Source organism: Pipistrellus hanaki, assembly GCF_964339955.1.
Source record: "Pipistrellus hanaki genome assembly, chromosome: 3".
Lineage (NCBI taxonomy): Eukaryota > Metazoa > Chordata > Mammalia > Chiroptera > Vespertilionidae > Pipistrellus > Pipistrellus hanaki.
Genome location: NC_140505.1, coordinates 183,935,663 through 183,958,581, shown reverse-complemented (window position 1 = coordinate 183,958,581; position 22,919 = coordinate 183,935,663). Strand labels below are relative to the sequence as shown.

At 58.8% G+C, this 22,919-nt stretch overlaps 1 protein-coding gene across 4 annotated transcripts; it reads right to left on the bottom strand.

The window, feature by feature from the left end:
- Window positions 1-595: 595 nt before the first annotated feature.
- On the bottom strand, window positions 596-20,337 carry GGA1 (golgi associated, gamma adaptin ear containing, ARF binding protein 1). 4 transcript variants are annotated; one of them, XM_084876776.1, is made up of 17 exons: window positions 19,899-20,337; window positions 16,239-16,323; window positions 14,410-14,485; window positions 13,444-13,542; window positions 12,032-12,155; window positions 11,275-11,375; window positions 10,535-10,615; window positions 9,087-9,227; window positions 8,930-9,011; window positions 7,684-7,791; window positions 6,860-7,012; window positions 4,184-4,248; window positions 3,583-3,749; window positions 2,971-3,161; window positions 1,973-2,142; window positions 1,677-1,787; window positions 596-1,588 (listed from the first exon to the last, which is right to left on the bottom strand). In XM_084876776.1, the coding sequence occupies exons 1-17, from the start codon at window positions 19,939-19,941 to the stop codon at window positions 1,478-1,480; spliced, it is 1,908 nt and encodes a 635-aa protein (XP_084732902.1). In that variant the 5' UTR covers window positions 19,942-20,337; the 3' UTR covers window positions 596-1,477. The 4 variants fall into 4 exon arrangements, with proteins under 4 accessions (XP_084732902.1, XP_084732903.1, XP_084732904.1 ...); XM_084876777.1 differs by lacking the exon at window positions 19,899-20,337 and adding an exon at window positions 18,930-19,842; XM_084876778.1 differs by lacking the exon at window positions 19,899-20,337 and adding an exon at window positions 19,359-19,816.
- Between the last annotated feature and the right edge of the window lie 2,582 nt (window positions 20,338-22,919).

Sequence of the window (22,919 nt, the reverse complement as noted above, 5' to 3'; positions counted from 1 at the left end):
CTGCTCAGCTCAGCACTGCCGGCTCTCCCAGCCACTCCCAGGGCCTGGACCCCAGCCTCCCAGTTAAGAGAAACTGATAGCAGCAGGGGAAGTGTGCTGCAGCTGGGAGTGGCAGGGGGCCCAGGGCAGGGTCCCTGGGCCTCTCAGAAACAAGCTGCAGCTGGCACCCTGCTTCCTGGGAGCAGCGTCTGGGGAGGGGGAGAAGCGGGGCCCAGGCCTGGGGAGGGGGAGAAGGAGGCTGAGGCGGGCCTCCGGGGCGGGGCCACAGCACAGTTGTGTTATGAGAACCGGTGCCGCAGGAGGAAGTTGTGAGCAGCCAGGGCTCCTGGCAGGCCCAGAGCAAGCAGAGCGAGGGCTGCTCTTTCCAGCTGGGACGGCTCTGCGCCCGCCTGACCGCCACAGCCGAGCCCTCTCTGGTGACTCAGCACTGGCCACAGGCCCGCAAGCAGGGCCTCTTCCTGTGCAGGGCTCAGGGGTGGTGGGGAGAGGAACCATGGCCCGATCCCAAATGCAGAGGCAGAGAGGCCTGCAGGGTGGCCCCGGACCCCTCCTGTCTCCATCTCCCTTCCCCTCAGAAGGGCCACGAGAGAGCTGGTCCAGGAAAAAGGACATTTTATTTCCATAAATACTCCTGCTCTCACTCACACACTGACCACTCCTGCCCATGAACAGATGGACAGAGGGCCTCTGAGACACCCACGAGAGGCCCGGCAGAGGCCCAGGAATGAAGGGGACTCTGAGAACCAGTGTAGGCCCTCCCTTGGCCAGAAGTCCTGGGGTCCCCTGGGGGGCCACGTGCCTCGGCATTACCCCTGGGCCAGCAGTGCATGGCCCCCCGCAGCTCCTCAGGAGGCCTGAGAGCAAAGGAGCCAGGCCCATAGAGGGAGACCCCCAGGAGGAGGAGAAAGGTGGGGCTCCCCCAACAGGGCCCCTGAGATGGTGACCACAGGGCCACTCAGAAATAAAAGCTGAGTCAAACACACACCAGAGTGCAAACAGCTGGGGCTGCAGGCATCGCCGCCCCCAGTTACCCAGTTCCTATGGAGGCGGCCTGAGCTTGTCCCTGGCTCCAGCATGGCTCCCAGTTATGGCTGGGCCTTCCCATAAGGCATAAGAGATGGGCGGGGATGACCCCACCCCAGGCTGGGGTCGGGGCTGGGCCTGAGGTCCTGGCCCTCGCCCCGCAGCCATGCTTCTTCCAAGGACCCAAGTCCTTCCAGGCCACAGCCCGTCCCCGTGGCAGGCTCCCACCGGCGGTGCCGTCCCCAGCAGTGCAAACCCAGGCCCAGCCTCCTGCGGGGTTGGCTCAGCAGGGGAGGGGAGGAGGAAGGAGGGGCACAGGGGTGGGGAAGAAGCACCAGGCACAGGGGACAAGGCCATGGGGACAGAGGGTGTCCTAGGCCACCACAGCCTCCTGCCCGGGTTAGCCAGCGGCCAGTCCCGCTGCCCCCTCCTCCTCTCCCCTCCCCTCTGTGTTCTAGAGGCGCCCCCAGGTGTCGGGCGGGGGGAACTGGTCCACATCCCCCATCTCGTTGTAGGTCTGGTCGCCCATGGTGAAGAGGAGCTTGTAGCGGAGGCGAACCTTCTCCTGGGGAGAGACGGTGAAGGCAGAGGGTCAGAGGCGGAGAGGAGCTGCCCCCACCCCACAGCAGTGCCCCGTCCCAGCGGGCCCTCACCTTCTGGGGGTTGGCGAGGAGCAGGACCTGGGTGATGGCCGAGGGGTGGACGATGGGGTTGAAGGCCGGCAGCTCCGTGCCTGAGGGCGGCTGCAGCTTCACTTTCATGACCTGTGGACAGAGGGCGGGACGGGCGCAGCTAGCCCCGGCTTCTCCTCCCCACCCTGAGGGACCGCGCCCAGCCTGCCGCCAGCTCCTCTTCTGGGGTCCTGGGGCTCGGCCCACCCTGCTCCCAGCTGGCCCCCCATCTAGCCTGGAGTCACCCGGCCTTGAGCGGAGGGAGGTTTGAGTGTCACCTTGGGGACAGCGGACTGGAAGACGATGTTGCGGATGGGCTGGGGGGCGGTGCTCAGCATGGACACCACCACCACCAGCACGTCGGAGCGGCCAGGCAGCGGGTCTCGTGCGAAGTGGAAAAGGACCCGGAAGCCATGCTGGTCGTACACGGTCACCGGCAAGATGCTGCCTGGCAGGGAGAGGGCAGAGGGCCATGGGTGGTGCTGCGCCTGAGCCCTAGCACATCCGACCAGACCCCCACACCGGCTCACGTCAGGTCTTCGCTGCTCAGCTGGGAATGAGCGAACGAACCCACAAACTTAGGTCCTCGCCTCGATCCCGGGCAGCGGCGCAGCCAGGGGTACAGACTGGTGCCCAGGAAGGCAGGTGAACGTGCAGTGTGATGGCGGAGCAAGACACCCAGCTGGGAACTGAGTCCCGTGCAGGGCTCTGCCCGTCCGTGCACGGCTGCTGGCTGCATGCTGGAGTCAGGTGGGGTCCTGTCTCACTGTGTGACCGTGGTCTGGTCACTCCGCTGATCACGGCCTCCCCACTGGTAAGATGGGGCACCACTACCTGCCTCCCGGACACAGGTGTGACGCCCTTGGTCACGGGCGGACGAGGCTGAGAAGGCTGGGTCATCTTTGTCTGTCTGTGCTGCTGGGGGCCCCCTATTGCTCCTGGGCGGAGAAGCCCTGACCGAGACCTGGATCTTTATCTCAGTTTGGTTTTGTGATCTTGGGGAGACTTGGGAGCTGGCCATCGGAAGCCTGCTGCCTGGGTGAGCCTGGAGTTTACATGGCAGTTCTGCGCCACCCTGGGAGGGTGAGGAGACGGCTGTGCAGGGTCCTGCCCAGAGCTCCTGGCCGAGCCGGGCAGGGCGAAGGACTGGGACGAAACACCCACTTTCCCATCCGTCCCCCAGAAAGAGCTCCTGGAGGGGCGGCGCGGAGGGTGGTGCTGCTGGGCCGTGAGCTGAGCTGGCCCGGCCGCACCTGCCGTTGCCTGCACTACTCACTGGGTTTGATGGACTCCAGGGGCACAGTGATGTTGGCCAGCGAGAGCTCGGTCTGTGCGGGCTGCTGCGGAGGCCCCAGAGGCTCGGGAGACGTGCTGTGGAGGCCGGTGGCGCCGGCGCTGGGGGAGCCGCCGCTGCTTTTATTCTGCAGGTCCCGGAGCGTGAGCCGGGGGGCGGGCTGCTGCTTCTCCCTTATTGGAGGGCGGTGCATTGAGAGGTGACTCTTTGGTGACCGAGAGATCAGGGCACAGGGAAGGCTGGGCTTCCTGACCGGCCCTGACGCCTCCCTGTCTCTCTGGCCCTGGCTTCCTCACCTTGAAATGGGCAGCTCTCCCCCCGCCCCTGCCCACAGGGGCTGTGTCCTCCTCACTGTTGGCCTTCATCTTTCTCAGGGGCTGGGATGCCTGAGTGGGGCACAGGCCCTCTTTTTCTCATAAACTCCATGCCCCGTGGGATGTACGGGCCCAGCACCACCCTTGCACCCAGTGCGGTGCTTGGCACCAGGTGGTACACTGCAGCCACTGCTCACAGGATGCACTGGCACTGGGCCTCTCCCTGCCGGTCTGGCTGTGGGACAGAGGCTCCCCCATGCCAGCCGGAGTGTGCCCTCACCACCGCACTTGTTGGGACTCCGGGGGCAGTGACTGCTGTAGCAGGGTCTTCCCCAGGAGGTCCAGGTCATCCAGACCACTGCTCGCTGGCAGGGATGTCTGAGCGGGGTGCCAGCTGTCCGTGCTGGGTGCTGGAGCGGGGGCGGGGGGCTCGGCGCCGTTAGATGACTGTGGGGCACACAAAGGACGCAGGTGGGTGAGGTGGTCTGAAAAGGAGGCCCGCCCCCTCCCTGCAGGTGACGTCTGGGGAAGCAGCAGCAGGGATGGGACCCCCTTCCTGCTGGGCCTGACCCTCTCACTCCAGGGCCACTAGTGGGTGAGGCCTGGTAGGCCTGGTCTGGGGTTCCACTCTAGAAACCATCACATTCAAAATCACCCTCAGGAGAACAGGAGTAAGGAGCCCTCACCTCAACCCAAGGGAGGCCCGAGGCTGAGACTGGCGGAGGTGCATGTGGAGGCGAGAGGACCGCCTGCCTTTCTCCACCGGGGACGGATGCCTCAGCCCGGGCCGTCCCCTCCCGCTCCTCCTCTCACTGCCCTCTCGGCTGCCTGACCCAGGTGCTCTGCTCCAGGATGGATCAGGCTCGGTCCGGCCCTCCTACCTGGAAGCTGTTCCATCCAGCACCGTCCAAGCCTGGGCCTGAGGGTGGTGTGGGGTCACTGAGGCCTGCGGGGGAGCAAGAGGGAGATAAGGGGGCTGGATTCCTGAGCAGAGGCCAGAGAAATGGGGCTCCTGTGGGATGGGTTGGGGTCCCTGGATCCTCCCTCCCCCCAGCACCCCTTCCTCTGAGGCTCAGCCCGAAGGGGAAAAGCCCACTTCAGCACTTTCACAGGCAGCCAGCCGCAGAGGAGGAAGCTAGCATCCCAACAGCCCATTCCCGCCACATGCTTCCTCTGCTGCTGCTCAGAAGCCAGTCAACCACAGATGTCAGGACTTCCATCTGCACCCACCAGCTGGCAGCTGCTGGTGGTGGTGGGAGCGGAGCAGGGAGTGGGAGACACCAAGTGGGGTTCCTGATCCAGATGGCCAGGGGGCAGCACCCTGCCGACTGACTGGAGGGATGCCCTCTGAGCGTCCAAAGGGCACTGTGGTACAGTGAACGGAGCCCTAGGCCAGGGCTAGCCCAGAATCGGAGCAGCCAGGGCAAGGTGCTGGTTGGGCAGTAGTGGCCCCACGTGCACAACGCAGGGTGGGCTGGGGCAGACTGTGAAGACCCCATCTGCCTTGGCACGTGCCAACAAGGCTGGCTCACTGGTGCCGGAGAGCGCTGTAGGCCCTGTGAAGGCTGCTGATCGGTAGAAGGCAGCAGGTCACCAACCAGTCTGACCTCTGCCTGCCCTGAAGCACACTCTGGCCAGGTTCAGCCCAGCCTTCATCGACAGATGACAAGTTATCCTGTTTCTAGCAAATCCTGAGTGAGTGAGGGCCAGCCTGTGCCAGGCAAAGGCAAGGCGCAGGAAGCTGTGGCTACTGGCTCCCTTCCGCTGGACACACCTCTGACACCACGGTGGTAACCGGTAACACTTCCTACACCCCCTGACGTGTCAGGCACTTCTGACCTGGTCTCACTTAATCCTTAAACCACCTTACAATGTGGTTCTCATCCCTCTTTTAGGAGAGAACAGATGCCCCGAGGGGTTAAGTAATTTGTCCAAGGTCACAGACTAGAAAGTGGCCGAGTTTAGACTTGGACAGAGCGTGGCCTACTTGCTGGAGTTTGAGTACAGCTATGCCACTTAGCCCTGCGCCCCCTCGCTGGTGACAACCGCCCTGTGCCGCACATGACAGCAGCACCCACGTCAGAGGACTGCTGTGATAGATGGGGCGGACCAGACGCAGGGCCTGCACAGGGGCGCACGCCGTCTCGGGCACACAGGAAGTCCTCACTGCCTAGCCCGCCCCACCCCTCAGCCTCCCCGCGGCAGAACCGTTTAGGAAAAGCCGCCTTTGTGGTCCCGAGGCTCCCTCTGCCCCCAGAGCCGGGCGGGTGCTGGCCCGGCACTGCTGGTTCCTGTTCCCACATCTCCTTTGCCTTTGAGAAGAAACCAGAGGAGGCTGGAGGCTCAGGCCTCTGCTGAAGCGACACGGGGACAGGAAGCGCACAGCACACCTCGCTTCTCCCGAGGTGGCTTTGCCGCAGCCACTCACTGGGGGTGGGCCACCCACAAGCGCCCGTCGGTGCCGCTGCCCCGGCTGTCACTGCCGCCCTTCCCGCTCCGTGAGGCAGGGCGGGGCCTCTGGCTCTGAATGAGGGGCAGGTGGGTGTGCAGGCGACCCTGCGGGCAGACCCTCCTAGGCAGGGTGCGCTGACATGCCGAGAGAAGGGAACCAAACCTGGCCCCCTGTCCCCCTCCTCTCCCTCCTCACCCCAAGGCCCCATTCCCTTTCCTGGCTGGGAGCTGAGACAGGGCGCAGGAGGCTCCGAGCGAGGCTCAGCACCGGTGCCCTCTGGGCTTTGCCTCCGCATCCTGTGACCAGGGAACGCTAACAGCACCACTTCCTGGGATGGGATGGAGGTGGTCTGAGAAAAAACAGAGCAGCAGCCGTGGCCAGGCAGCTCTGAACCCAGGCAGCTCTGACCCCGGCTGGCCCTCCCGGGCCCCGCACGCCATTGCTTCTTCGAGCCCGTCAGGTTTGTTTTACCTCCCAACCAGCCTGACTCTGGCTTCCAAGTTAGTTTCCCCAACTTATCCTTCAAGATTCCTTTGACAGAGCCCGTCACACCTCCATTTTTACAGCCTCAGAGCAGTACGGGGCTGCTATTATACTCTCCTGCTTCTAAGCTCTAAAAGCTGGAAACCCCAAAACTGCTCGGCAGGCTGGGCGCCTTCTGCTTCTCCCCCAGGGCTGAGCCTGGTTCCGGCCGCCGGAGCCCTGGCCCCGCCTGGCCCAGGACCGGCGTGGGCCACAGAGGACAGGGTGCTCCGGCCTGAGAGTCCCTGGAGCCTCAGAGTTCTCCCCTCTTCCTCAGAGGGTGGGGAAATGGCACCTCTTGCCTGGGCAGCATCCAATTCTAGGCTCCCCGCTGCAGGGGCGTCTGTTTCCCCCCGGAGCTGGGTGTTGCTGGCACATCAGGTTCGGGGGCTGGCCAGCCTCACCCTTTGACTGTCCGACCTTACACAAGCTCCTTGATTTCCTCGAGCCGGAGCTTCCTCAGCTGTGAAAAGGGCCTCCAGCCGTCCCCCACGCCCCACAGTGCTCAGGGGAGGACTCCCACGCCGGCCTGACCAGGCTCTGCGAGCGGAGCCCGCCCCCGCCGGGCCCGGCCCATCCTCACCCAGAGACATGAGCTCGTCGTCCAGCAGGGAGACGGAGGCGCTGGGCTGCTCGGGGCTGGCCTGGGTGACGGGGCAGGTGGGCACGGCTGGGTAGGTGGTGCCTGAGGGAGGGAGATCCAGGCCTGAGAGGTCCAACAGGGCCGAGGTGCTCCCTGGGGTGGGAAAGGAGAGTCAGGCAAGTCCCGGGGAGGAGGCTCAGGTTCTCAGAGTCCGTGGGGGCTTGGGGGGCAGCTGTCCCCCACCCGTCATGACTCTCCTGCTTCCCCCTCCTTGGCCACACGGCCCATGCCCCTAAATCTGCCCACCAAGCCCTTTCCTTAGCTCATGCATTCCTTCTGTCTGGAACGGATTTGCTTCTTCTCTCTACTTGGTGACCTGCCTCCCACGCTTAAGGCCCTGCTTAAACGCTACTGCTTCTGCATAGGGCTTCCCCCCACCCCCTCCCAGGGCCAATCCCCACCTGTTCTGTGGGTCCCAGGGCTGGCATTTTACCCTACTGAATCAGCCTGTTTGTGTGTCAGACCCTCCTACCACTTCTCATAATGGGACTAAGCCTTGGGGTGTCATCCAGCCCTGCACCAGAGGTGCCCGAGTTGTCAAATAAAAGGTCTTCCTCCTGCCTGTCCTTGGCAAACCCTCGGCTCCCTCCCTCTTTGTCCCACATCCAGACTTCCACTCCCACAGCTGCAGGCGTGGCACAGCCTCTCTCCGGGGGCTTTCCCCATCTTAAGGGGCCAGGGTCACCAGCTCTGGGACCGGTGCACCACCCTAGACCCTGCCCCCTCCAGCCTGCTGGGCCCCTCCCATCTCCTGCGCCCCTCACCAGGGATGGGGCCGGCAGCCGCGTCTCCGTTCACCTCCTCGCCCCGCACCAGCTGCTTGTACAGGTTGATCACCTGGGTGAGGTTGTCGTTGGCCTGCAGGATCTCCGCTGCAATGGCAGGAAGGGAGAGGCCAGTGTGAAGGAAGGTGGGCCTCTGTGGGGAGATGAGCACCCACATCTGTCCCAGCGCTCGCGAGGGAGTGGGGCGGCGGGCATCTCCTCATCTACTCAGACCCAGGCCCTCGGTCACCTGGCCCACTGCCCCCTCCACACGGCCCCGTGCCGGCCCCTGCTCTCATGCGTGCCCCCCGCTCCAGGCCTCCACATGGCTCTGCTGTCGATACCCCAGATCTCTGCATGCTTCCTCCCTTCCGGTCTTCCCCCAAGTCACGGTGGGGAGGCCTCCCCTAATCCCACCCCCTGAGCGGTCCCCTCCCTGCGTGGTTTTCTCCATGTCTCTCAGCACCACCTGACAAACTGCCACTGCTCGCGTCCTGGGCTTCCTGCCTGTCTCCTCTCATTAGGCCACAAGCTCCACGAGGCCGTGGCTCGTGTCCATTCTGATCACTGCCACATCCTGAGGGCCCAGAATGGTGCCTGGCACACGGCAGGCCCTTGTCGGTATCGCTCCTGGGGAGCCAGGGCTTCGAGGGATCTGGACAGTGAGCCTCTTGGTGGAGGCCAGGTCCCTGGCCCATGGGAGGCGCTAAGTGAGCTCCCTCTGAACCAAGCCCTGAGATGGTACCCAGACGGCCGCCCCAGAGGCCCTGCTGACGTGGTCGCAGAGAATAGGATGAGAACCTGACATGTGGCACTGGCAGAAGCCACAGGCTCAGCTCTGGACCTGCCCAGCCTGTGAGATCCGCTCAGTTTGTAGCCCTTACCAGGGAGGCAGTGTCTGCAGAGAGAACCCTGCTCCACCTGGGTTCTGCCTCCATTCTGTGATCTGGGAAAGTCACTCCTGCCCCCTCCCCCACCCCAGCACTAGCTGTGAGATGGCGGTCATTTCCCTCCTGTGTAGCTTGTGGGCAGTAAATGAGGTGTCTGTGGAGGGGCGTGGCCCAGAGGGTCTCTCCAGGATATCAGATCAGCTCTCTGCTTCCTTCTTCCTCAGCTAGGAGAAACCCAAGGTCAATGCCGGAGGAAGGGGCCCCCTGGTGGCAGCTCCTGCTAACTGCAGGTACTCAGCACACCCTGGGAGAGATGGGGGAAGAAGTAGGATGAGCCAGCTCTGCCTGGGGCTCACCTAAAGCCTCGTCATTGTCCTCTGTGTCACTGGCCAGTCGGAAGAGTGTGGGTCGCATCCGCTCACAGCGCTGGTACAGCTCCTGGGGGCGGTAGGGTGGGCAGGTGAGGGCCGCAGGGCCGCTGAGTGGACTGGGACAGGGTGGAGGCAGGCGCACCTTCATAAGGTCCTCGCTGCTCTGGGCTGCGGCTCCGCCCTGGCTGTGGCTCATCACCATCTCCGTCAGCAGCTTCACGTTGTTGTTCACCTCCTCAATGGCGCTCACCCGCTTCGAGATCTTCTCCATCCGCTTCTGGTCCTAGGGAGGCATCAGCAAGCGCCCCGGAGAGCTGGGTCAGGCCAGCCCCGAGCCAAGCACTGCCCACACCATCTGTTCCCAGTGCCTGCGGGCTGGGTGTCCAGGCAGACACTGCTAAGAGCCCCTCGTGCCCAGAGTAGAGGACTCTGGTCCAAGGAGCCCTCAGCCAACCCTCCTCATGTCTTCTCCTCCTGTCAGTGCCCCCTGGAGTCTGCATGGGCCCCCAAGAACTTCCTGGGCCTCTAACATACCTGCCAGGTGATTCTGGAGGACCAGGGCCCAGACCTCCGACACCTGTGATTCCACATGAGCCTTGTGTTTGTCCTTAAGGGTCAAGTGAAAGACCTTAAAGGTCATCAAGTGCATCTGGAAACGAGTGCAGTGACCCCTGCCAATGTCGTTAGTCCTGGTAAATGGATGGGCACTGCTGGCCTTGAAAGGCCACTGCAGGAAGTGCCCCTGCTCCTCAGGCCAACTCTTCTTATTACCCATGTTCTCCCTCGGGGCATGAAGGGTGGGCTTGTGCCGTGCTGTCTTGGGATACATCCCTGGCCTGGCTCTGGGCTGTCAGAGCATGCAGCCTGACTTTGAGACAACTCAGAACTCTGCCCGCTGGGTCTCTAGACTGCAAACTTTTCTGAGGACTTGCCTTTATCAATAAAAAAAAGTTCCCGCATGCACCCACGATATAGGTATACAGATGGTCCCCAACTTACAATGGTTCAACTTATGAGTTTTTTACTTTACGAAAATGATATGTGTAAATTACATGATACTAAAAAATAGGCTTTGTGTTGGATGATTTTGCCCAACTGTAGGCTAATGTGTGTTCTGAGCACATTTAAAGTAGGCTAGGCTAAGCTATAATGTTTGGTAACTTAGGTGTATTAAACACTTTATCGATTTAAAACATTTTCAACTTACAATGGATTTATGGGACATAACCCCATTGTAAGTCAAGGAGCATCTGTATTTATTTATAAATTAAGCATACATTATTCTCTCTCTCCCCCCCCCCCCCACACACACACAAACACACACACCTCCCTCTCTCTGTAAATATAATAAAGCTTAATTTATTTCTAATTTTTATGGAAAAGATCCAGGGAAGATGAACTTGGCTGCTGGGAAATTCTTCCCTCTACACAGTGGTCCTGGTTCAGCCCACTGGGGTCCGCGGAGTCAGCCAGCTCTTTCACTGCTGTGACAGCCCTTTAGCCGGGTCACTCCAAATCCCTCCTCTGCACATCCACCCAGCTGACCATCTTCCTGCCCCCTCCTGCCCGTGCTCTGGGCTCAGCCATCACCTCTTGCACCATCTCCTTGATGAGTTTGTTTGCTGCTCGGAGGTCCTCCGGGTGGGAGCTCTTGAGCAGGCGGGCCAGCATCTGCGAAGACAGAAGGGCATGGCCGTGATGGAGGGAATGGGCCTGGGGTCAGGTGCTGGCTCCCCACTTCCTGGCTGTGGGATGTTACCTAAGCTCCCCATGAAATGGCGAGAACCTGCTGACACTTGATGGGGTGGCCACAGGACAACTGAGACACTGCACATAAGTGCTCCCCACAGTTCTCAGCAGAAATAAGTTCTCTACAAATAGCGCAAAACATCCTATCACTGCTGTTAGAGAGGCTTTCTGGAGCGGTGTACAAGAAGCTGAGCTGTGGTTACCCTCTGGGCGGGGCGAGGTAGGCAGGAGCTTTTACTGTGTACCTTACCTCCGTGCAGTTTAATTTCTTGCCCATGAACACATGCTTCTTTTACAAAAAAGCTAATGAAATTATCATTCAACGGGAGAACAGCATAAAGCTGTGCAAAACTCCTGGCAACCTATGAAATGCCCTCAAACCAACCCCACTGCACCAGACACTCTTGTGTTTACTAAATGCAGGGCACTGTATGGGGAGGACTCGGCATGCAGGAAATGCCTGTCACCCCCCACTGCTCATCTTGAGCCTCTGCTTCAAGGGCAGGGCAGCCAGGGGTTGGGATTCACTGACCCCCAAGTGGGCCTTAGAACCCTCGGCCACCCCCTCCTTGGAGCCTCACCTTGGATTTCTCCTCATCTTCAAAGATGACATTCTTGGACCGAGGAGGAGGATGGGGAAAGATGGCGTCATCTGGAAGCTTGGGGTCAGACTTCACTATCCCTAGAATAGACGGGTGGTGGGAAGGCTGTCAGAAGGGCTCAGGCCCAGGGCAGGGGGTGTGACGGGGACGTGGCCAGGTAAGCACAGAAAGGACGGTGGAAGGCAGTCTTTCTCCAGCATGCTGGCTCTAGATTGGGTGCGCCAAGGCCAGCGCCTGACCCGTCACACTGCACTGCATGGGGAAGTGTGGGCACACATGTTCTGAAGCCACTCCATGGGAGCCACTCTCTGAGGGAAGCTTACCCAAACCCCCCTTCTCTCCCCCCAAGCTGGCCTCAGGCAGGGACAAAAAGGCTCACTGGTGATGTTCTTGAGGAGTTAGAAAGGGCAGACCCATGACCTTGCTGCCAGAGCTCCAAAGTAGTGGGAGCCCGGGCGGGGAGGAGGGGAGGGGAGGAGAGGAGAAGGGGAAGAGAGGCCAAGCCCAGGCAGGCTCTAGGGTAGGGGTGTCGAACTCAATCAGAGAAAGGGCCAAAATCTAAAATCCAGCCTAAATCGTGGGCCGAATGGTTTACTGAACAGTCATAAACTGACAATGTCATAAACTGACAGCGGAGTGCAGTGATGACAGCGCGGTGCGGGCCACATTGCAAGGCCTGGCGGGCTGGATTTGGCCTGCGGGCCTTGTGTTTGACACATGTGCTCTAGGGCCTCACCCTGCTTCTTGAGCATCTGGTAGGCCTCGGCAATCTTCACTTCCTCGGGCAGGCCGACCGTCCAGCTGTAGAGCAGCTCTAAGATCTTGTTCTTCACCTTCTCTGAGGTCCGAGAGCCCAGGTACTGCAGAGACCAAGGGGAGGGGAAGGCCTTGATGTTGGCTGGCTGCCTCCTCAGAACTCCCTCAGTAACCTGGGCTCCAAGGCCCTCACAACCCACCCCAGCAGCCTGGCACAGATGGACCTCACCTGCTAGCTCTGTCACTCGCTAGCTGTGCTAACGCTGTATGCCTCAGTTTCCCCACTGTTAAGAGTGGGTGATAACAGGGGCACCACAATGAGGATGCAGAGCTTACGTGGCTAAGGCGGAGCCCAGTGCCTGCTCAGGTAAGGTTTAACTGTGACCTTAGGAAGGAGGAGCCACCGGACTGACAAGGGCAGGGGCAGCTGTGGGCATGCTTGGCCCTGAACCCCCTTCAGACCCCGGCTGTACACTAGGCTAGGGGAACTGGCTCTCACATGAGTCGCCTTCCGGGAGAAGAATGGGAGGCCAGGAGGATCATTTAGCCACTCAGACCTGCTGGTCTGAAGGGGGTTCAGGGCCGAGCATGCCCACAGCTGCCCCTGCCCTTGTCAGTCCGGTGGCTCCTCCTTCCTGAGGTCACAGTTAAACCTTACCTGAGCAGGCACTGGGCTCCGCCTTAGCCATGTAAGCTCTGCATCCTCATTGTGGTGCCCCTGTTATCACCCACTCTTAACAGTGGGGAAACTGAGGCATACAGCGTTAGCACAGCTAGCGAGTGACAGAGCTAGCAGGTGAGGTCCATCTGTGCCAGGCTGCTGGGGTAGGTTGTGAGGGCCTTGGAGCCCAGGTTTCCGAGGGCTGAGTGAGGAAGGGCGGAGGGGGTAGGGCTTCACCCAAGAGGCACCAAACATGTCCATGACCCATGGGAGGACTCCTCAGGCAAGCTGGGGGTGTGGTCCATCTGGAGCCAGCAGGCTCCATCACTCAGGTTTGGGGCCTTAGCATCCCAGGCCTCAAGGGAGCCACTCCTGTGAAGTGGGGACAGGAGACCCTCCCCTACAGACTCAGGTGGGGTGCCATGGCCAGGTCTGCAGGGAGAGACCTCAGAGCCAGAGCAGCTGTGTGCACTCCCTGCAGCTGTCTGCCCCTCAGTACCAGGCAGCTCCAGGGCCAGCCGCCATGTCAGCGGAAGCACTCTGCCTAGAGGTCAGCTGCCCCAGACTCAGCGGGGTGAAGGGGACCAGGAGAGAGGGTTGTGCTCCACCCGGTGAGAGTTCTAACGGGGGCTGAGGCGTAGGAGCGAGAGTCCCAGGAAGAGGCCTCAGGATGAGGTACAGCCCGTCACCCGTCGGCGGCACAGGGCTGAGCCTGGGCTGGGAGCACCCACCTTCGGAGACACCACCTTGATGAGCTCGTTGAGAAAGCGGAACTTGCCCACCTCATCGTGGAACCTCTTGCCGCAGCTCTTCATGCATGTTTCCAGCACCTGGGGGGAGGCGGGGTGCGGGGACCCCGGGGAGGGTCAGAGGAGGCGGCCCAGAAAGGAGAAAGTGACTTGTGAGGACAAGAGGGTTCGGCCCTGAGACTGATCACCACCTCCTGGCTTGGCCGTCTCGATACCACTGGTAAATTACTTTCTCACGATATTCCTTTGTTTTTTTAAATTTAAGTGGGCACCATCTACCTTAGTCTTATTCTAAGCTCTATGTCTGTGAAATCATAGGACTAGTGTGCATTGGAGAAAACGAAACAAAAAACGTACTGTGTTAAAAATAAAGACATAACTATTCAAAGAAAACCTGTTTGTCGCTACCACCCAAAGTCAGCTTGGGTACAATCAGTGGCGACAGGACCCATGCTGGGGGGCTCAGTGCACCCTGTGCTCTTCTGCTCTTGGCACAGAAAGCTCGGGCCTGAGCCCAGGCACCTCCTCGTACTCCTGTCTGCAGGCCACTGACGGGCTGGGTGGCTCCGCAGCGCACCTGGGAGCTTTGTAAACACACAGACTCCTGTGCAGGCACTGTGGCTCTGGTCCGGCAGCTCTGGGTGCTATGTGTGACCACCCCCCCGGAGAGCTGAGGCACAGCCTGGGTGGGGAACCTCTGGACCAGATGACCCTAGGGGGCCTCCTCCCCACAGGAGACTACCTGCGCAGGGTCTGGGAGAGGAGGCCAGCCCATGGTTGCTGTGGGACCCTCAGGGGATGCCCCGGACCCGCATTCTAGGCCATCTTGGCACAACTCCCTTGGGCCCTGAAGATCTGATGGGACCCCAAAAACCTCAGCCTTGGCCTCCCCTGGTGCTACCCACGTGGTCGGCGGGTGGCCAGCACCCTCTTTCCTCTTCTCCTCACCGTCAGAGCCTGAATCGCCTCCCACTCCTGCGGGGACTGGATCTTGTGGGCCAATAGCCGGGTGGCAAGTGGAGGCCTGGGTGAGAGGGAGAGACAGAGCTAGCACAGCCATGCAGCTCAGGCACCCGGAGAAGAGCCTCACTACCCTAAGGCCGCAGCCCTCAGTGGCTTCTGCAGGGCAGATGAAAGGCCCAGCGCCCTCTCTGGGTCAAGGGCAGGGCTGGAGACTGTGGCATGATGGGTAGGGCCAGGCAGGGAGTGCAGGCTGGGACTTTCAAAAGGCGTGAGCTCAGCCCCTTGGCCAGCTTTACTGAGAACAATGACCTGCCGTGTCCTTGGCTCAGCACAGACACAAGTATGGAGAGTGACCTCAGCCTTCAAGGGCCCAGGCTGGGAGCAGACAAGACAATGGACCAGGAGAGATGGCCAGACAGCTCCCTGGGAACTCAAGGACATTCTAGGAAGTGGTCGGCAAACTCATTAGTCAAATATCAACAGTACAATAATTGACATTTCTTTTGAGAGCCATATTTTTTTAAACTTAAACTTCTTCTAACGCCACTTCTTCAAAATAGACTCGTCCAGGCTGTGGTATTTTGTGGAAGAGCCACACTCATGGGGCCATAGAGCCGCATGTGGCTCGAGAGCCACAGTTTGCCGACCACAGTTCTAGGGGCAATCAGAGCAGCTTCATGGCGGAGGTGGTGGTATCATCCACCAGAGCCTAAAGTGCCAGTAACAGCTAACGCGCACTGAGTGCTTATGACGTGCACTGAGTGCTTATGATGTGCACTGAGTGCTTATGATGTGCACGTGCCGCACAAGCACTTCCTGCCTAAGCTTCGTAACAGCCCTCTGAGGCGGGCGGCAATGGCGCCCCACTTTACAGGTGAAGTAGAATCTCAGAAGCATTCAATTCCCTGCCCCACTAACAGGGGAGGGGAGCCGCCCCGCCCCTAAGCAGTCTGACTCCAGAGCGCACGTCACGCGGTCTGCATGGCCGCCCCAAGCGGAGCGCTGCACTGGGGAGAAGCACATTGAACTGTGCTCCCCAAACTTCAGCATCACCTGGGAACCCACTAACTTATCCACCCTACCACCCCTGCCCGGAATCTAGTCCAAGTCTAGGGGCAGCCCCCAAATGTGCGTTTTCACAATCAGGACTACCATTTTCTCTCTGTGACATCTTGGGGCAACTGCTGAATCCCACAGCCTCAGTTTTTTCACCTGTGAAATGGGCCCAGCAAGGCTCACCTCGGAGACAGGCTCATAAACAGCACTCAGTGCACGTCATTAATGTGTGAGCACATGAGGCCTGGCCGGCTACTCAGTTGGTTAGAGCATCATGTAATACACCAACACACCAAGTTCAATTCTTGGTCAGGGCACAAATAAGCATCAACCAATGAATGCATACATAAGCGGAACAAATTGTTGATTCTCTCTCTCTCCCTAAATCAACCACTAAATAAATAAATAAAACATTTGTGAGGACATTAAGAATGGAGACGTCTGCCGAGACCGGTTGGCTCAGTGGATAGAGCATCGGCTTGGGGACTGAAGGGTCCCAGGTTCGATTCCGGTCAAGGGCATGGACCTTGGTTGCGGGCATATCCCCGGTGGGGGGTGTGCAGGAGGCAGTTGATCGATGACTCTCTCTCATCGATGTTTCTAACTCTCTATCTCTCTCCTTCCTCTCTGTACAAAATCAATAAAATATATTTTTTTAAAAATGGAGACGTCTCTGCCTGAGGCTAGCGTCTGCGGTGCGCACAGCAGGTACACGGCGGATTCTGTGAGTATGAGTGAAAGAGGGAGAGACCACCTACCCCTCAAAGTCCTGGTTGAGCTGCTCACAGAAGCCGTTGATGTTGGTCCAGTCCAGCTCCTTGTTGAGGGGGTTCGTGGCTCTGTCTGCAGGAAGAGAGGGCTGATGTGGCCTAGCAGAGGGACCCCTGCCTCTCACTCCCTCCCCCAGCAGCAGGGGGCAGGGTGTGTGGCTGAGCACACAGAACGGCCAGGTGCCACAACTTCAAGCCCTGAGTGCTGATGTTTCAGTCCGGACAGAAGCCTGCCCACTGGCTCCCCCTATCGGCTGCTCCCTGAAGGGCCCCCCCTTTTAGAGACTGTCCTACTCCCCACTGCCCAGCCCCTACAGCTGTACGTCTGCCATGCCCACACTCTGATTCTGCTCCTGGAAACAGTGTCCCCATGCTTCTCATGAAATGTATGCTCAGAGGTCCAGAAGCAGGAGAGAAATAAACGTCTAGCTCCTCCCTCAGGAGTCTGCCTCGCTGGCAAGTGGGCCAAAGGAACGAGGTTCGCAATACAAGGGACAGAGGGAGCCCAAACCGGTTTGGCTCAGTGGATAGAGCGTCGGCCTGCGGACTGAAAGGTCCCGGGTTCGATTCCGGTCAAGGGCATGTACCTTGGTGGCGGGCACATCACCAATAGGGGGTGTGCAAGAGGCAGCTGATTGATGATTTTCTCTCATCGATGTTTCTAACTCTCTATCCCTCTCTCTTCCTTTCTGCAAAAACAACAACAACAACAACAACAAGGGACACAGGGAGGCAAAGGAGCGGCAGGAACTGGAGACGGGACTCGGTTGAGCCCGGGGCCAGGGGAGGCTGCCTGGGAGAGGCAACACAAACAGGGGTGGAGGGAGTTACCAGGCTGGGCGTGCCGCCTCTGAACAGCCCCGGGGCCGTGGGAGAAGGTGTAGACAACCGAGCACCGGGCCTTGTAAAGGGCTTGGCTGAGGTATCCCCTCCTCCAGGAGGTCTCTGCTAGCTCTCCCGCATCCTCAGGTTGGTACTGCTCATCGGCTCCACCTCCCTCAGCCCTGACTGTCACCACCGGCCCAAGCCTGCTGCTGCACCACATCCACCTCCCTACGTGTGCACGTGCCCTCTCCTCAGGGAAACGAATGAATGAGGCTCAGCTGTAGGCAGACAGGAGTGGTAAACAAGGCCACTCAGTCACCTCCCTTAACACCAACATGGGTTACACAACCACCAAATAGGTCACGGAGCTTCCCCAGGCCTCCGTTTCCCCATTTGTGAAGCTGGACTGAAATACAGACTGATTTGGGACAGAGCTACGGGGCAGCCAGAGGCAGATCTTTATTCCTTCCCCAGAGCCCTGTCTCCAAGCTTCACCCTGTCCTGGCCCGTTCTGCCCAAGCCTGAGCCAGAGGGAGTGGGAAGGAGGGAACAGAGCCCAGGAGGTGGGACAGGGCAGGATCTGTGGACAGGAGGCTGGAGCCCCCGCCCGTGGCAGCTGCCCACTTGGGCTCCTGTGCTGAGGGAGGTGGAGCCCTGAGGGCCTAGTGACTGGCAGCCATTCATTCAATTCCTATTTATTTAATAACGCTGAGCGCTGGGGCCACAGCAGTGAACAAGACAAAATCCCTGCCCTCCTGGAGCTCACAGGCCAGCAGGAGACGCTGACTACTCGGATCAACAACGCACACAGAATACTGTACATGGTTATAAGCGCCATAAAGACAAACAGCAAGGAGAAGGTACAGAAAGGGGGGGGGGAAGGCTGCTCTCGGGTACGTCTGAGCAGATATCCGAAGCACTTTCTCTCTGGGTATAAACTGTTCCAGGAGCCCTCCAGTCCCTTAGAGAAATGAAGTCCCGCTGACCACCCAGGGCACCAGGAAGAGACACCTCCATAAGTGTGGCCATCTACTCTGCCTCCTAGCCCCCCAACTTGGCCAGAGGCTGGGGAACACCAGTCTGAGAGAATTGGGCTGGCTATTACCCACTCAGTGACACCCGGCTGCGGGAGAAGGGGGGAGACCCCGAAACAGGAAGTCCCTTCCAGTATCAGACATGTGAGTCTGAGTGTGGACAGATAGTCTGGTTCTAGAGACGCCTCCTGAGTCAGAAGCCAGAGGAAGCTGTGCAATCATGAGACATCAGCTTTCTCCCCTGCATCTTTCTCAGAGCGAGGGCCTCTGGGTCCGAGGAGATCTGACCAACTTCTCTGGCCCTGGCCCCACCCCCGGCCCATTACCTCTGGGAGGAAGCAGGGAAGAACACCTCCACTGGCGATAAATGTCATCATTTACCATCGGAAGCTACTTTTAACCTCTAATCAGCCCAAGGGAACAGCTTACAATTTTGTTGGGGCACAAAAGGAAAGAAATAGAGGGAACAACCTCGGTCCCAATGGACTGGGGTCCAGCCTACTGCCAAAGCAAGTGTCCCGCTTCCTCTCTGCTTCTCAGGTCAGACTCTTTGGTCTCCCAGAAAATGCCCCTTGCTGCTAAACCTGACACTGTATCATCAGCCCTCCAGTCCTTCAGCCCGTCACGTCTGTCAGCCAGGGGCTGCCCATCCCCCCAAGGTGCTGCTGCGACCTGGACACTTGTGGCGTTCTGGAACAGTCTCCATGGCGGCCGAGTGCCTCCTTTCCATTCCCTCCCCCTCCCCCTGCCAGACTGACACTGAAACTTCCCCGAGGCTGGTGTGGTTCTGGGGCTAACCTCAGGGGTCAACTATGCTCACCCCTAGAAGCTTCCTGCCGTGCCCGAGGCCAAGGCGCTGAACCGAGTGTAGACCCAGAGGCCCCCCTGAGGCCCTGGCACAGACATGGGTCCAACACTAGCCCAGAGAGAAGCAACCACAGCTTTCTGGGGCAGAGTCCAGGAGCGGGGCTGTGAGAGCCAAGGGTGTCAGCAATGTAGGGTAGGGAGCTCAGTGGAGGGCTCAAGTGTGAGGGCTCAGAAGCCTAGAGCAGTAGGAAGCGGCGTCTGAAGATTCAGAGAAAGGGGTGCAGGGACCTTCAGAGGAAGTTCAGCAACAGCTAGGAAAGGAGTCTTGGGTGGAGGTGCAGAGGCCGAGGGGCTGGGCTGAGGGTAGTGACAGAAAACTTGAAATTACTTCTGGACTACGAGATGGGCCCTTTCAAGCCTGTAGGGTTTGGGGGTTTCTTACTGTGTGGCCAGAGCTCGGGGGATCAGATGAACCAGTGGGTCCTCCCTTTCTAGGTGAGGGAACCAGCAAATCTGAGAAGTTGCAAGCTCAAGGAAAGGACAGGAGGGAGTGAGGGCATGCAGGACCAGAGAGTGGAGGATTCGGGCCCCCAAGGGAGCAGGGTCCTTTCCTCCGGGTCTGAGGTGCAGCCCTGCGCTCGCTTGCTCCCCTCCCGGGACCCAAGGAGATGACTCGGTGAAGTCTGGGCCTGAGTGGGTCGGAGGCTGCTTTCTCCGTCCCGGGGCTGCTGGGCGCAGAGCCGGGCGCAGTTCACTCTTCCCCGAGGGCTGCTGCCCGGGAATCGGATGGGGAAGTCCACCCAGTCGGTGGGGTCTTCCTTCATCTCAGGGTCGGAGGCACCGGTTCGGGGTACCGCCCCTCCCGGGACCGGGGCGGGGCGTGAGGAGGGGGCGCCCCGTACCCCGCCCCCGCCGGGAAGGGACCCGCCTCGGGCCCCCGGTTCCGGTTCCGGCCCGGCCCGCGCCCCTCCCGGACACTCACTGATTCGCGCCTCCAGAGTCTCCGGCTCCATCTCGGCCTCCATCCGCCACGGGCCCCCGGCCTCGGCACCGCCCCCCGCCCCCCTCGGCTCTCGCGGGACCTCCTCGGTACCACCCTCCGCCGATTAAAGGGGCAACGTCCGCCCCGACGCGCAGGAGCGGCGCACACGAGCGCTCGGGAGCATAGAGATCAGCGCGAGCTCCGCTAGAGCGTCACCTGCCCCTAGCCCCGCCCCCAAGGGGCGTTACGTCACGGCGGACCCGCCGCCGGCCTTCCTGTTCGCGCGGTGCTCAGGCGGGAGAGAAAGCGGAGAAACTGGGGACTGAGGGCGGCACCGTGGAAACCCCACGGGACGCTCTAACTCGTCCTGCGTCACGGAGATGCCTGTGACCGCGTCCAAAAGAACGTCCTGCGGCCATGCTTCTGAGGGGCTTCGAGGTCACTTCCGGGACTCTGAAGTCACACCGGGAGACCTGAGCGCGTACTTCCGCTTATTGCCAAAGTGGGCGTGTCCCTTAAAGGGGCCACGACGTTCGTGGGCTGCCTGAGTACTGGGAAAGTCAGGCGAAAGTAGTTTGTCGATTGCTTGCAGTGGTCCAGGCATTGTTCTAAGCGTTTTGTTTTTGTTTTTGCTTTTGCACATGAATGCATTCACTCCTCCCAACAAACTCATGAGCTAGATAGTTTGCCTGCAATCAGCACTATTTCCTGCATTAATTCTGCCACCATTTGTTGCACTCTGCATTTCCTTTGCTCTGTGACGGACGTTGGAAAGACAAGGCCAGGTATTTATCACACAGTGTGATGGGGAAGCCAACGAAGTATAGGTAACCCTGGAGGAGCCTCTATCCCAACTGGGGGTGGGGGAGGAGGGGAGTCTTGTCTGGGGAGGGTTCACAGGAAAGATATTTAACTTCAAGACAGGTGTTTCTCCAGGTAAACCTGGTGCAAAAACATATCCCAGGCGGACCAAACCAAACGTTTCCGGGCACACAGGGAGAAAGTATGGATAGTTCAGGAATTGAAACTATTTCAATAGGGCTCCAAAGGATGTTGGCCTGGAATTAGGCCGGGCAAGATCACGCAGGTCCTGTGTTTAGCTTTTTTTTTTTTTTTTTTTGTGGTAATTTATGTGGAGGTGTCACAGGTGGTGACAAAATCAGGCTTTTGTTTTAGAGATGTCCTTGCAGCCACAGTGAGCGGAAGACACTGGTGGGAGCTGGTCTGAAATCAGGGAGGCAGAATAATAGGCTGACTTCCCAGCCTCGGTGCCTTTTCTCCCTCCACTGAGGACCCTCCTCATCTGCTTTCCCACCCGAGGCCCGGGATGTCTGGTGATGTCATGCCCGGGGCGCCCAGTGCCTGGCTCTCCTGGGTCTGGTTGCAGTTGGTCGCTCCCTGGTGGCCCAGCAGGGAAGTGGCCGGGCCGGGATGCCCTCTCCAGCCACCCTGTGCTCGGGAGGGTCAGAGAGCCTCGGAGACTAGGGAATCTGGCCAGTCCATTTTTGCTCAGCTTCGGCTTTGAGAATCACCTTGATTCACCTTGCAGAATGGCAGACCTCAGCTGGGAGATGGAGAGGGGGCGGGCTGGAGGAAGGGGGACGGGAGAGGGTTGTTCTGGGTCAGTTTTTCCCTAAACTCAACCATTCAGCTGACTAGAATGGTTTTCTCAATTCTCCTCAGGCCATTGAAGTTACACAGGAAAATGATATGTAAGTTTATTGCATTTCTCAATAAAAGTTGTAACATCATATGAACTTAAGAGCACTTTTCGTTTCTTTTAAGTATATGTTCATTGATTTCAGAGAGGAAGGAAGAGGGAGAGAGAGAAACATCAATGATGATCCGAAACCAGTTTTGCTCAGTGGATAGAGCGTCGGTCTGCGGACTGAAAGGTCCCAGGTTCAATTCTGGTCAGGGGCATGTACCTTGGTTGCAGGCACATTCCCGGTGGGAGGTGTGCAGGAAGCAGCTGATGGATGTTTCTCTCTCATCAATGTTTCTAACTATCTATCCCTCTCCCTTTTTCTCTGTAAAAAATCAATAAAATATATATATTTTTAATCAGCTTAACAAATAACCCACAACCTTCGGACCAACTGAAAATATATATTTTTTTTTAAAAAGAAACATCAATGATGAGAGAGAATCACTGATTGGCTGTCTCCTGCACACCCCCTACTGGGAAACCCCAGCTTGTGCCCTGAGCAGGAATCCAACTGTGGGTGACCTCCTGGTCATATAGGTCGATGCTCAACCACTGAGCTCACCAGCCAGGCATCTTTTTCCCCCTTTTATTACTAACATGAATTATGAATTATTATAGAATAAAACAACCACCTTTGCCGCATTGGTTCGGGGCATAGACACTGGCAGGAGTCACTTTTTGAAGACAGCAGAGATTCATTTCACCTGGGCTCACATCCTGCCTTCACTGCTGTCTGAATCCAATGGCCCAGGGCAAGCCACTCAGCCGCCTTGTTTCTCCAGCTTCTTATCTGAAACCTGGTTGTGAAAATTCACTGGGAGGGTGTCTGCAGCACACGATCCCTCCTCACTTTCTCTGCTGACCTTTCCCCCCTAGCACGTATCTCCGCCTTTCATCTTCGTGGTTTTTGTCTCTCTCCCAACAGAATGAAAGCTGATGAGGATAAGGCATTTCCTCTGTTTGGTTCACTGATGTATCTTCTTTTTGCTTCTTCTTTGTTATTTACTGATTAGAGAGAGAGAGAGAGAGAGAGAGAGATCAATTTGTTGTTCCACTTATTTATGCATTCATCGGTTGATTTTTTTAAAAAACTCCCTTTTTATATTTTATTGATTTTTTTACAGGGAGGAAGGGAGAGGGAAAGTTAGAAACACAGATGAGAGAGAAACATTGATCAGCTGCCTCCTGCACACCCCCCACCGGGGATGTGCCTGCAACCAAGGTACAATGCATGCCCTTGACCAGAATTGAAACCGGGACCCTTCAGTCCCCAGGCCGATGCTCTATCCACTGAGCCAAACCAGTTGGGGCCA